The sequence below is a fragment of the Octodon degus genome, unplaced genomic scaffold, assembly GCF_000260255.1.
Source record: "Octodon degus isolate 3935 unplaced genomic scaffold, OctDeg1.0 scaffold00009, whole genome shotgun sequence".
NCBI classification, from domain to species: domain Eukaryota; kingdom Metazoa; phylum Chordata; class Mammalia; order Rodentia; family Octodontidae; genus Octodon; species Octodon degus.
In genome coordinates this window covers 14,688,066-14,702,421 of record NW_004524585.1, presented here as the reverse complement: position 1 = coordinate 14,702,421, position 14,356 = coordinate 14,688,066, and the positions used below count along the sequence as shown (strand labels likewise).

Here is a 14,356-nt window from a genome sequence, read left to right as displayed (position 1 = left end):
AACGCTATTACTTCAGAGATATCTGGTGTGTGATTTCCAGTTTCCTCAGTGCTAGTGTCTTCTGCATTTGTACTGGGTGGACTCGAGGCCTGAGACTGCATTTTGTTCCTTCTCTTTGTCATTTTGTATACCTGTCTTCTGACCTTTGGTGTAGAGCTTATATAGAGTTATTACCTTAGCACCAAGTCCGGATCTGTGAAGTTCGGATTCCTCCAGGTGGGTGTTGTTTGGATCTGGCTGCTGTGCTCCACTTCTTTCTGCTGCAGGTATTAGAGTTGAACCCTTTGTGTCTCTCTGGGAAGATGTTCTGCTCCTGAATCAGCTGGGTGGGTCTTGCCTCTAGCTTCTTTGCAGGGAGTTCTGCTGAAGGGTTCCGTGCTGGGCCTGCATGCAGCCTGGGTCAAATGAGTATCCCTGGGCCCCGGGTCGTCTCACTCACTCGCCAGGCCTGCGCTCTGGGTCTGTTCAGGATCCGGAAGGCCCTCAGGTCGTCTCCTCAGTATGTAACTCTTTCGTGGATGTGTTACAGGAGTCTTGAGTAGTAAAATAAGCTCCATCTAGTTAGTCCAGATAAAGACATCACCCTGGGAATTAGAAATATGAATCTTTAGTGTTAAGGAAAGTAGAGTAACCTTTTGGATTTGTCCTTTAATGTCTTTGGGAATCAGTTTCTTAATCTGTAAAAGTAGTAAGTGATCCATTAGGAATAGCTACAAGGGAGACCCATAAAACTTGGCATCATGTAAAAATCTCTTGTGTTTCCATCCTTGCTTCTAAATTCATCGAAGGACATTAGAATCTGGGGCTCTCTTTCATCCCTGGAGTCCACCCCGCTTGTAACAAGATCCCTTTGCTTCCCTGACATTGTTTTTATTTCTATAAAAAGATGCACGAGAATATTAAAATAGTTCGCAATCAATTTCCCGTTTTTCCCCAGGGCTACGTTCCATATTTAGTTTGATTTAGGAGTAAAAGCATTAAGTAAGTTAAGGCTAGACAGACTTAGGTAATTAAAACACTTTTGGAAAATCATAATATGCAATTGACTGCTGAGGATTTTTTTTTCCTTGTTAATTGGAACTTTAAAAAATTAAAATAAGTAGCTATGTGTTAAACCTGATTATTCCGTATAGGCATGGAATGGAAGGTTATTTTAAGGGACTATAAGCATATTCTGGTTATGCAAGTTCATATTCAGAGGTTATCTTCGGGCTGTATGACAGCAGCAGCCTTGTGCAAAGCGCAGCTCCTTGCAGGGAGACATCATCCCCTACAAGTATGTGCTGTACCGAGCCCTAAGGAGCTCCAAGAGGAAGCACGGGGGTGTGTAATGGTTCATACTCCAGAGTTAGCTCCTTTCCCAGTTCTGCTGCTTATCAGCTCTTCAGCCTTGTGCAGGCTACTTCCTACCTGGCCTTGGTTTATCATCCTGAAAGAGTGGCTGTAATGGAGTCTACCTCACAGGGATGTTAGGGGGAGAACCGAGTTAGTGTATCACAGAGTGTTGTATATACGTGAAAAGACTGGTGCAGGTGACATAAACAGTGGTTATAGCAGAAGGAATGGCCGTTGAGGCTGGGGGTTGGATGGGGGAGAGTTAGTGAAGGGAATTGTTGAAATTAAGAAATTTCACTTGACTTGGCAGGAAAGAGGAACGGACTCACAGAGCACGAAGTGGAGTTGGTTAGATCAGACTCCCCAGTTCCTGTAAGAATTTCAAGAACTCTGTGTCCCTTGAATGTTTTTAAATTGACATCTAGTTTGTCTTTATATACTTATGTAATTGGAAAGGTGGTTATCTTTGGCATTGTAAATATTAGTGACATTTTAAAATAAGCACATCCATGGGTAGTGATTTGATACCAAATGATGCATGTTTAGAAAGCCTATAGTAGTTCTGCTTTTAACCGTCAAAGATTTCACATCATTATTTTTTCTTGAACTCATATTTCTATCCCACTTCCCCCACAGAATTTTATGTTAATGGTTTCATGCTTGAGGATTTTGTTACTGGTTGACCTTTCATTACTGTGCTGGAACAAAAATCACTCTGTGTGTGTGTGTGTGTGTGTGTGTACGCACGCGCGTGCACAAAGTTTCAGAACTCATCGTAATGCTCTGATTAGTATTAAATTTCTTTTGGAATGAGCTGTAAAAATTGTTATTAATAGTACAGAATTGGTCAGAACAATAAATCAACATCTTACCATTCTGCTCATTTGTTTTGCAAATTGTGATGGGAACATTTCTTTCAACAAATTGTCATTTTTTAAAAGTAAGTACCAGTAAGTAGCTGGTAATGGGAGGAGGAGGGATCGAACTCAGGACCTTGCCCTTGCCAGGTAGGTGCTTAGGCTGCTGAGCTATCTCCCCGGCCCTTGAGCTCCATCCGACTTAGCCATCGTAGGTCAGAGAGTGATTATCAAACATTAATTTTAATAAATTATTTCTAATGATGGGACTGAGGACCTTGGTTTCCCACTCCTTCAATTTTATTGACACCAATCAGCTGGAAACCACATGTCTTACAAAAATATGTATTACTTATTCATTGAAGTCCACACTTCAAACTCCAAGCCATTCTTCCAACCCGGTACCTTTTGGGGCTCCTGTGGGTGAGGGCACACTTCTGTGGCTAATGTGTTCTCTCACCCCCGCGCTCCCCCCACCACTCCCCTTTGTAAGCTGGGAGGAGGGTTCCTCAGGGGAGCAGCTGAGAAGGGACTAGGCAGACACCCTTCTGTGGTGGGATGGTTTCCGCAGTGTGACGAGTGACCTGTGGCATTCGAGATTCTGGAAAGGCAGCTGGGAGAATGGGGTAGCAAGCGGGTTCAGAGTATCTGCCAGTGGCAAGACAGGGCAGCTGGGTACGAGCGCAGTCCTAGCACCCTGCTCCGTCCTGCTCAGCAGCCCCAGCCTGATCTAGGGGAAAGCACCGAGAAACCTCCAGTGGTGTGCACTTGTTTGTTCACCTACTGGGAAAGTGCTTGATTAGACCGATCTCTGTTGATTATCCTGAGATTAAAATTGATGCGTCTGTTATGTTCCTCCTAAACGGCTCTTCTAAAATGTGTGTTGTTTCACAAAATCGATGTTCTTTTTGCTTTTTCTTTTTTTTTTTTAAAGGTCGCTTTCTAGTTTTGTGTTGTATTTTTTAGTTTTTATGTTTCCTTCAAGTATTTGTACTTAATTGCTATAATTGCTACTCAACATTTGGAGTCCACATGATGAAAATTCTGAAGTTTTCTATGACACATTTATTTATTTATGTAGTAGTACCCAGGATCAAACTCAGGACCTTGTGCTTGCCAGGCAGGTGCTTATGACACTGAGCTGTATCCTCGGCCCTTCTTTTACACATCTTACACATTCTTCAGCATTGTTAGAAAAACTATTAAAATGAAAAGCATAATAGTGCCAAAGTCTTAAGTGACCTACCCATAATAATAATTACTAATGTTTTAGGAATTTCAGTAAATGTCATTCTCAGGCCTCAAACTTAAGAAATTATCATCATTTTCTTAAGTTTGAGGCCTGAGAATGACATTTACTGAAATTAGTACCCACGAAAGCCAATGTTAAAATGTTCACTTGTGGAGAAATAATCAGTGTGAGCATTCAGACCTAGAAGCCAGCGGGGCTTCGGAGGGTGCGTTAGAGCCTGCACTCGGTAAGTTGAGAAAGTCTACGTGGAGTATGAGGTCATCCTGTTATGGGAATTATTGGCATTTCTCTTGTAATATTCCCTGTAAGAGTACTGCTTTTTTTTTTTTTTAAGTATATGTTCATGGTGATAATTGCTTGTTATAAACATTTTCATACTGACTTAATTCATCATTGTTATGAGAACTGGTATTTATCTATATTTTTTAAACTTAAAAATGGTGTACTAATCAGTAACCTTAACCAGATTAGTAGTGTAAGTTCACAAAAATCAACAACGTCGCAAATGTGAGTACAAGATCAGCAAGTCATTTTTCTGTTTTTGATTGTGAAACACGAAACAGAACACTCCCCAATTTGGAGAAGGAAGTGTTCAGACTTAGGAAACCCCCCCCCCCCATGATGACAGCAAACATTGTCCTACTTCTGCATGAATCAGTGTCTTGGTCGTGCAGCCTGCTCAAGTGCAGAGGAAAAGGAAAGAGGACAGCAGTTGCACCTCAGGCTGCCATTGTGCCTGGGAGCTCACTATTCTGGAGACCACTATTCAAGGACTTATAAGAGACCTTGCTTTGAATCTTATACATGGGTGTTTTGGGGACTTATTTTATTTCTTTGATAGCCATACGTTAATTTGAAGATGAGCTTTCCTTGGAGAAGGTAGACACCTCAATGGTCCTGAACTGTTGCTTGTCATTTCCTTCCATGGACATAGCCAGTTGCATTTGTCCCATCTTGATCCTCAGCACGTGTGAAGAGCCAGTGGTGAGACACTAGACCCTTGCTTTTTTCTCCTGAGCTGTTGTGTGTCATTCCTGAGATGAACCACAGCTTCCTTGGACAAATGATTCTTGGTACTTCAGTATTGTAAACTGAATTATGTGCGGAGGACTGGGCTGTCAGAATCTGCAGTTCAGAGTTGAATCAGGCTGTGTCAGATAGACTTTGCTAAGACCTGACTGGAGCAGAGAGGAGGCAGTGTGAAGAACAGTGCCAAGAATGTTCCAAAGGCCATCATCATCTTTGCTGTCCCAAGATATCTTAGCCCAGGCCTGCCCTCTGCACTCCGTAAGTCTGTACCCCTTCCCTGGGCATTGCCTGCACCTCACTTTCAGACATGGGGTGTGCCAGGGTGCCTTTTAATTTTTCTCTTCTCTCCTTCAAGAATTGTACCCAGTTAGGCTCCTGTCCAGATGGGCACCAGGACAGAGATGATGGTCTTTGTTCCCTATTCCTATTTTTCTGATCTACGATAGGGAAGGCTCTAAACAGTCTGGCATCATGTTAAGAGTGACTCTTAGACTGTAAGCTGTGACTTTCCCAACCTTCTTAGGTTTATCGGCCTGATGTCCAAGAAAGTATTCTTCCACTCAAAATGCTTAAAATCAGTTTTGTAACTACATACATACATAAACATTTGTGTACATATAATGTGTGTGTGTCCCAAAGACAAAACGACACATGTTGTAGATATAAAGTGTTACGGTTTTGTATCTGTGTATCCCACCAATGCCTATGCAGTCATGGGATGGGCTTCTAAGTTTTTGATTGATTCATAATCCCAGTCAAGGCAGGGATTATGGGTTTGAGTGCTACACACACTCTGGTGTGAGTAGCTTGCATACAATATGAGGGAGGGAAAGAGGCTTGCTCTCTGCCGTTGCTCCTCCTTTTTTGCTTTTGCTGTTTTCTGCCACTATGAACTGCTGCCCTCTGCCCTGTGCCACTCTGCCTTGGAGCCAGCTGATGATGGGCTGAAACTTCCACAAACTGTGAGCTAAATAAAGCTTTTCTTCCTTAATTCTGGGCTTCAGGTATTTTGTCCCAGCAATGACAGAAAAATAACCAATGTGGAAAGTAAATCCCCTTTCGAATCTCTGTCCATCCCTGTCCACTCCTCAGGAGAGGGAATGTGGATGTGTGTACATGTGACATTCCTGTAGAAGTGTGTAGTGTTGTGTTTGTGCCCACTTTCAGTATAAAGTTTACCAGACTCTGCAAGAGTGCTGCATGTAGCTTTTCTTCATATCTTTCTCTCTGCCTGCACATACGGCTACCTTTTTGTTTCATTTTCTGCACAGGATTCTATAGCCTGTGTAGGCCTCGTTCTAATTATTTACTCCATTGTTCATAGGCAGCAAAAGTATTTCTCTCCTCCTCACTCTTAGAGCCAGCACTCGGCGAACAGGCTGCTGCCCGCTCCTTGAGTTCTTCACCACATTCCACCCTGCTGCCCACAGGAAAAGGGAGGTGCTGTGTAGCAGCATGCAACTTTAATTTTTAATACTGTACATGTTATTTTCCTGGCTTCTAAAATGAATGTGCCATTTAAAAATAGAGTTTTGAGTTGTTTTAAAGAGGTTTTAGGTGCTGGCAAATCTTATCCCTCAATTCTATCTCATAAACTCTTACAGCATGTCAGTTCCTGACTTAAGTCTATCTCTCTGTGTCTTCCTCAGTCCCTCTGTCTATCTGTCTGTCTGTCTTCTCTCACATTACACACACACACACACACACACACACACACACACACACACACACTATTTGGAGCTCTTTCTACTGAGAGTTACTTCAAGAATTTTTCCAGTGCTTTGCCTCAAAGTAACTTCAACCTCCTCCAGTCCTTCGTCTGCTGGCGAAACATAATGGATGAGAAGTTTAGTCCTGGAGCTTCTTGTTTGTGGCTTGGTGCGATTTCCTCCTAGCTATAGGGTAGGTTAAATGAGTTGCTGCATGTAAAGTATTGTAGTCAGGGTAAACATTGTGTGCACAGTAGCCATTAGCTACTGTTGGCAACTGTCATTCCCTCTGGACTGCCACCTTTCACTCAGCAAACATTCTGGAAACCTAAAGCTAAATAAGATATGCCCTCTATCTGCAGGTTTGCCTAAGATAAAAAATCCCTTCTCCTTTCCTGGCTATTTAAACTTTATCCATAGGCCAGCTTGCTTTCCTCCAGTGTCACCCAACCTCTGCGTAATTACCACCAGGCATTTCTGTTTAATAGTGATTCAGCACTTGCCATGTGCCCCATGGGTTAAGAACTGGAATATGAAGATGCTGTGTAGAACCCTCTGTGTCTGTGTAAAACCTACAACCTCCTGGGAGAAAAAATCAGCCCCCTAGATCCAGGGCAAGAATGCCGTGTACAGCACAGGCAGGACCCTTCAATGCAGCAGCACCTCCTACAGTGTCTTCTGGCCTCTGTTTTGCAGCTGTTCATCTGCGGCCTGTCTCTGTTGACATGCTTTGCCTATGGTGACAAAGACAGCCAGCCTCTGTTCTCAGTGGTGAAAGAGGGTGGGCATTAGACAAGGACAGTGCTCGTTTCTCATTGTTGAGTCCTGGTAATGGCTTCATTCCTCTCCTGCCACCCCCCAGGGACTACTTTTAAAGTAGAAACCATCTTCTACTCTAGAATTATATAAAACCCAGAATTGCTTCCCAAGCCCTGGTCACCCTTATCCAGAGGGAGCCATATAAGTGAAAGTAACCCTGTGGTTTATACCCTGCCGGGAAGTGTATGCCCCACTTCTGTCCTGAAGGCCTCTTTGGCCGTGGTGGCACAGCTTAGGGGATTCTGGACACAAGAAAGGAAAAGCTGATGAGCTGCTGTCCCTCCTATTGCTCTTTACAAAATAATAAATTCCCTTCAGGAACTCTGGGATAGCTGGGATATCCCCCACTTCACTACTGTCACACACTTTATTTAGTTTGTTCATAATTCATGTATTAATTTTAACCTTTTTAAAAAAAGTCTCTCGTGGCTCCAGATTCAAAACAATGCCTTGCCATGTTGTGGGTATACATAGAGCTCCTTCTATAGAGCTGGAAATATTTGTTACCACAACAGGATCTGAGAATAATCCCGAGCTTGAGATACATGACTTTCTCCATGGAAATAATTTATTATTGCCAGAGGTCATGTGAAATTATTAATTTTTCTTTGAACCATGCTCTTTGTAAATGTTTTCTGGAGGTACATGAATTGAAATAATGATGTTCTCGCTTGTGAAGAGTTCACGTCATTTTATGTCTTTTGACCCCTGAGGAAAAAACCTAATCAAGAGAAAAGAAAACACCAAATAGTACTGAAGCCCTTTAAAGGTTTCCAGTGAGGATTAGAGTCCCCTTCTTGCCGTCTCCGATGCGCCTTGTGCTACATGAGTGCCGTCATTCCCCATATTACACTCTCGGTCCTGGCCCGCTGGAGATTGAAGTCAGGACTTTGTGCGTACTGAGCACGTGCTCTGCTGCTGAGCAGAACCCCATCCCTCACTCCTTGACTCTTTGTAAACACTTGTCTACTAAAATTCCATGTGCATTTCATTTTGGCTATGAAAAATATTCTGATTGATGTAAGAATTGTAAAACCACAGTTTCCATTTAGAGCAATGTAGTTTTTCAATTTTTCTTTTTAAAAAAATGTATTTAGCACAGTGCTTACAGGGTCTCATTACACAGATCGGAGTCCTAGTGATCTTCCTGTTTTCAGCCTCCCAAGTGCTGGGATTACAGGCTGTGCCACCAGGCCCAGTCTCATTCACTGTCTTAGCGGGCCCCAGGGGAAGGGCCGGCACAGCACACCAGGGTTTGAACCCGGTCCCTGTGTCTGCTTAAGCAGGTGCTTTAATCTGCTGAACTATCTGGCCAGCCCAGTAGAACAGTGTATTTGTAAACCAAAGAAGAATCTGTTGTACCATGTTTTTGTTGTTGTTGTTTTTTGTTTTTAATGTTAATATAGGGTCTCAGTACAAAGCTTGGATCCTCCTGTTTTCAGCCTCCCCAGTGGTGAGATTACAGGAGTGGACCAGCACACCCAGCTGGTGGCCAGTTTAGCACTGGCGGAGGGTAGAGGTGGGAACACTGACATGGCGTATGGTGCTAGGACTGAACCCAGGGATCTGACCTTGCCTAAGCAGGTGCTTAGTCTGCTGAGCTTCTCACCAGCCAGTAGTGGGGTGTTTGGACCATCTAACTTAGAAGGCTCTTCTGATAACTTTTAGAAGACAATGCATGTGTGCTCAACTAAGAGGTAGATAGTTCACACCATGGCCATTAAAAAATAAGATAGCAAAAGGGCATCTCTCATACTCCTAACAGTTTTATAACCATAGCAAAAACCTGAAAGTAGCTGTAGTAGTGGCCGAGTTGGAAGAGTGGTATTTATCAGAAAAAAGTTCTTTGAGCATCTGAAGATTCTATTAATAGAAGCTATTATTCATCACTGTGTAATTGTTTATTTACTTACTTATTTTTGGAGCCAGGGATTGAACTCAGGCCCTTGCGCTTGCCAAGCAAGCACTTATTCTACTAAGCTGTCTCCCCAGCCCCTGGATAATTATTTATATGCTATGATTTCCAGGGTTCTTTTCACAGAAACCTCTAGTACTTGGGCTAGGGGTACTTACTTTTCCAATTCCTCAACCAATCCAGGTTTTCCTTCTTTAACTACTTGCTGTCACCTCTTAAAAGGTCTGGGATTCTCCTTAGTTCCTAAGGTCTCTGGGGCTTCCTTAACTCTGTTCTTCCTCTCCCTGTTTTTCTTTGTACAGCTGTCTTTGTATAAAGAGTTTAACTAGCACAGAGTGACACAGAGTGTCACAGGGTATAAAGAATAGAAAGGAGAGGTGGGTAAAGGAAATGACATTCCAGGTAAGTAAGTCTCCAGGGTCCTTGGAACTTCAGAAAGTATCAGCTGTATGAAACAGGATAGGGCAGTCCCCCTACTTACGATCCCTTTCCTAATGGCTCTCTTGAGAAGATCCTGGGATAGCTCTCCTATATACTTTATCTGTACTAGTTGAGTTAGATTCCTATATAACTCCTCTCTCCACCTCTTAAGTCTCCAGAGTCCTTGGAACTTCAGAAAGTATCAGCTGTATGAAACAGGATAGGGCTGTCTCCCTACTTATGATCCCTTTCCTAATGGCTCTCTTGAGAAGATCCTGGGATAGCTCTCCTATATACTTTATCTGTACTAGTTGAGTTAGATTCCTATATAACTCCTCTCTCCACCTCTTAAGTTGACCCAAGACTTCACTAAGGATTTGATGATACAATTAGGGTAGAAAACAGAAATACCAGTAAACACTTAGACTTATCCCTACCCACCAAAGACAAAAGACAGAATGGATCACTCCATAACAAGAGGTCCTGAGAGACAGCAAACACAATTAAAATTGACTTGCCTCTGGGTAGCTCTCTGTATCGCAGTCAACAAACCCTAATATATTAATATCGATTACCAACCATAAATCATTTTATTGGATCTCCTGCTTCTGTTCCTAAAAACAGATTATGGTCAATAATACACTGTCTTTTGAACCAGAAGATCGTAAGTTACACTGCTGCTAATTTCTAGTGTGTAAGGAGAGAATGGTAAAGAAATGGGCTGCCTTCATTCTGCTGTGAAAACTGGTATAGATGAGGGGGCTGGCGTGGAGCGGGTTGATGCCTTCTCTCATTCAGTGGCTTCTTTTCCCTCGCTATTTAGTGGGGAATCAGTGGCGTGTTCTGTGTCACGCACATTTTTTTCTCAGCTTCATCATTTTTTGAGTTGTGCATGCCACTGCATAAATGCTGTCTACCATCTGATATTAAAAGAAGATAAATTGTAACACAATTTCATATGAGAAATTCTAGTGATCGAAGTTGAAAATGGAGCTATATGTAACTTTAGAAAGAGTGCTCTATATCATATTTAAGAAAAGTGCACTAATAATTGTTCTCTTTATTTGTGTACATATGCTTTAAATTTAGGAATAGAAGGACAGTCTGTTGAAATTTCCAATATTGTGGACATCCGAAATTTGTATAACCGGGAGATTGCCATGAGAATTTCTTCTGAAATAAACAGCCAAAATAAATTTTACACCGACCTAAATGGGTACCAGGTAATTTTTTAGAAAATAATTGTTGGTGGTATTGGTGTGAACTTTTGTATAAAATAATTGCCCAGTTAAATTCTGGATCATTTGATATGTAAGGTTGAAAATTGTTTCTAAATAGAACTGAATTTTAGTAGAAAATTGTAGGTTTTTTATTCAATCAGATATCCAAAGTTAAAAACCAATATTTGAGAGTCCATGTTTTTAGAACATCTAATTGCAAGAATTTATTTTTTCATGGCTGGCCAGATAACTCAGCGGAATAAAGGGCCTGCTTAGGCAGACTCAGGGACCGGGCTTTGATCCCTGGTGAGCCGTGCCGGGGAGCACTGAGAGGACCACAAGCTAGTGGTGGTGGCACTCACCTTTGAACCCAGCACTTGGGAGGCTGAAAACAGGAGGATCACTATGAGTCCAATCTGTGTAGTGAGACCCTGTAGTAAATACATAATAAATAAATAAATACATAAAAATTATTTTTTCAAAAGGAGATTTAATGGGCATTATGCATGTCAGATATCTTGATGCTAACATTTCTCTTTAGATAGATAGATAGATAGGTAGGTAGGTAGGTAGGTAGGTAGGTAGATAGATAGATAGATAGATAGATAGATAGATAGTTGGCAGACAGACCAGTTTATCTACTTGAAAGAAAAATAATCAGGGGTTGGTGGGTATCTTTTATTCATTCTAAAAAATTGTTTTATGCATTTTATTTATTCATATATGTTTCAGTATATCATCTAATAGTGAACTCTTTAAGTTTTAGGAAAATTGTATTCCTCCCTTCATTAATATGTATGAATGTATATGTACATTCATAAATACATATACATGTGTGTATACATATAACAAACATAATTTAGAAATATGAGCAGACATGTATAATCAAAATAAAATATTGTGAAATAGAAAAGCAATTATATAAGTTTTTTAAGATTTTCTGGGGCCAGGGAGATGGCTCAGTGGAATAAGCTCTTTCCTGGCAAGCGCAAGGGCCGGAGTTCAATCCCTGGTTCCGCAAAAAAAAAAAAAAAAAAAAAAGATTTTTCAGTTCTCTTTAATAGAATTTGATAGAAATGTTGATTGTTAACTTAATCTCTGTGTTCTCAGTGTGTGTGGCAACGTATCTTTGGAATACTACTGTTATGAACATGAGCATATTTTTGAAACATTAGCACTTTAGAAGTTTTTTGCTATGAATAGAAATAATTTCATAGCATATGCTTTTTACTTTGTCTGATTTTTCAACTGGGGATAAGTGGAAAGAGTTGTGATAATTTTCTCTCTTTTAATGATTTCCTCCAAAAGTTAAATTTAAACCTTTTCTAAAATACAGAATTTACAACACATATTCTGATTAACATGTTACTTCTGTTACAGCTCTTTGGTTTCCAAATGAAATCCTGACTTTGTGGTGATTCATTTTCCTCGTATACAAAAGAAAATGTTTTCTTAAGCTCTCACAGAAGCAATTATTTATAGTGTGGGCGTGTACATGAATGAGAAAACTCAGTAGAAATGAATAACTAAAAATGTGAATTTTCAAGGACCAAACTTGAATAAAAAGTAAACCACTATTTTTAGGTCTATAATCTAAATACTTCTTATAATAAGTCAATTTTTAAGCTTTGGTTAAAACTAGAAATCTAACAGGTTGGGGGAGGGGAACAATAATGAAGTTGTAGTTTTTAGCATCTTTTCTATAAGCTTAATGATACCAATTAACTGGAGTGGGAAGGTTAACAATGGGAAGGAGAAGTGGGAAATTATTTCAGAGTTTCTAAGAGAACATCCTTCCTGGCCTCTCACTAGCCTTGGTGGTTGCCGACAATCTGGCATTTCTTAGTTGCCATTCCTTGCAGTTTCGTCCTGTGTGGCAGCATGGTTCTTCCTATGTCCCTGTATCTCCCTATGTCCAAATTTCTCTCTGCTTATAAGCACAGCAAGCATTGGGAAGGGCTGACCCTTCATGGCCTTGTCTGTCTCTGTAGAGACTCTGTTTAAGGCTAAGATCATATTCACTGCTATGGGTAGAGAGAAATTCAGGGGGAAGACACATTGTTCAGCTCAGGATAATAAGTGAACTGAGGGGCGCACTGCAGAGTCGAGAATATTGAAGGTCGGGTCCAACTAGTAAGTTCTCCCTCAGACCATGGTTCTAGTAACTGTTGCTCAGTTATGTATTATTTTGCTAACTTCAAATCAAGTCTCATAGATGATAAGGTCCTGAGGTTAGAGTGAGTCACTGTGACCCAGACTGACTCTAGGGTGCTGATAGTTTCTCAGTACCCCAAAGATAAAGTTCTGTTTTGTGGACTTTAGACACTCAGATATGAGAAATTAAACTATAGAAATACCTGCGCTGAAACTGAGCAAGAAGAATAAACATCGGTTTTTAAATATAAATAGTCATTTGATTATAGTGTAATAATGTTGAAGGATTTGGTGGGGAGGCCTGAGATATTTATTAAAACTGATTCAAGAATAATAAGAGGTATTTCTTGAAAGTAGATAGCTATTGTGCTTAGCATTCATTACAAAAGCAGTATGTTAGATTTAGATGAGAAATGAATACTTAATTCCTTTATAATTTGTTTTATGCAAATATGGGAAGCTAGAAGACTTTTATTAGGAATTTATAATTCAGAATTTAAATAAAAATGCTTATTTTAAAAATGTGGACAAGTACTACCTTTCTCCCTTAAATATTTTTTTCTACAAGCCATGTGGTTTTTTCATCATACTATTTTAAGGAACAGTTTAATTAATTAATTTATTTATTGCTTGAGCAAGAAAGCAAACTGTCTTCTCTCTTTGGAAGGAAAGTCAGTGTATATACCAACTTGTGAGCAGATACGTAAATGCCTCATCTTTCAAAAGAGAATTGTTGGGTTTTACAGATCCAGCCTAGAGTCACGATGAACAAGCTGCCTCTTCAAGCCAATGTCTACCCCATGACCACGATGGCTTATGTCCAGGATGCTGAGCGCCGCCTGACACTGCTCTCTGCTCAGTCTTTAGGGGTTTCAAGTTTGATAAGTGGTACGTGTTGCTGCAGTTCTTTTCTTGCTCTGGAAGGTTGCACTTCTAAGTGTATAATTTTTCTGCAGCCAAATGTATTAATTATCCTCTCCAGTTAGAACCTGCCTGTCTTCTCTCCAGCTTTTTTTCTTTTGAGAATGAAACTATTAATTAATTTTGGGTTTTGTGACAACAGCATGGTATAAAGAGTTCCCTCAGTTGTCAAGTAAAGCACAGGGGACCCAGACCTCGATGTCACAATCGTTTTTTAAAGATAGTTTTTTTTTGGTCCGGGTTGCTTGTGTTTGCAGAGATCTCTGACATCACTGACTGCAAAAGAGACTCTGAAAGCTTAGACAAGTTGCTTAAGTTCTCAATGATGTCAAGTTATAGATTGAACTTAGTTCTTTTCTGCAGTATGTTCATTTTCCCTTACTGCCTCTGCAAATAAGTAGAGATGCTTTAGATTCAGAAATAAAGAGATACAGCCTCAGGAATGCAAAAGGAGAAAGCGATTCAGAAAAAAAAGCAAGTAGACAATAGGCACTGATTAAGTTTTGTTAAATTTTCTGTTGCGATACTTTGATCCTTTTTTTGCATGTTTTATTTCCTCCTTTAGGGGCTGAAGAGATGGCTCAGTGATCTAAAGCACCTACTTAGAACAAGCTTAGCAAAGCATCAGGGACCGCGGTTCGATCCCCCAGCACCACATGCCAGCCAGCCCCGCCCCCTGGTGGGCTGAGCTGGCCACACACACCACACACACTCACTCTCTCTCT

The 14,356-nt window shown here is 40.8% G+C and overlaps 1 protein-coding gene across 1 annotated transcript in view; it reads left to right on the top strand.

The window, feature by feature from the left end:
• The window catches only part of Man2a1 (mannosidase alpha class 2A member 1), a 173,520-nt gene that overhangs the window by 132,151 nt on the left and 27,013 nt on the right, over positions 1-14,356 (top strand). Inside the window, exons 17-18 of the mRNA XM_004625404.3 lie at positions 10,426-10,559; positions 13,457-13,598. Of these exons, the coding sequence (XP_004625461.1) occupies positions 10,426-10,559; positions 13,457-13,598 (276 nt within the window). The remainder of the gene's footprint in view (positions 1-10,425; positions 10,560-13,456; positions 13,599-14,356) is intronic.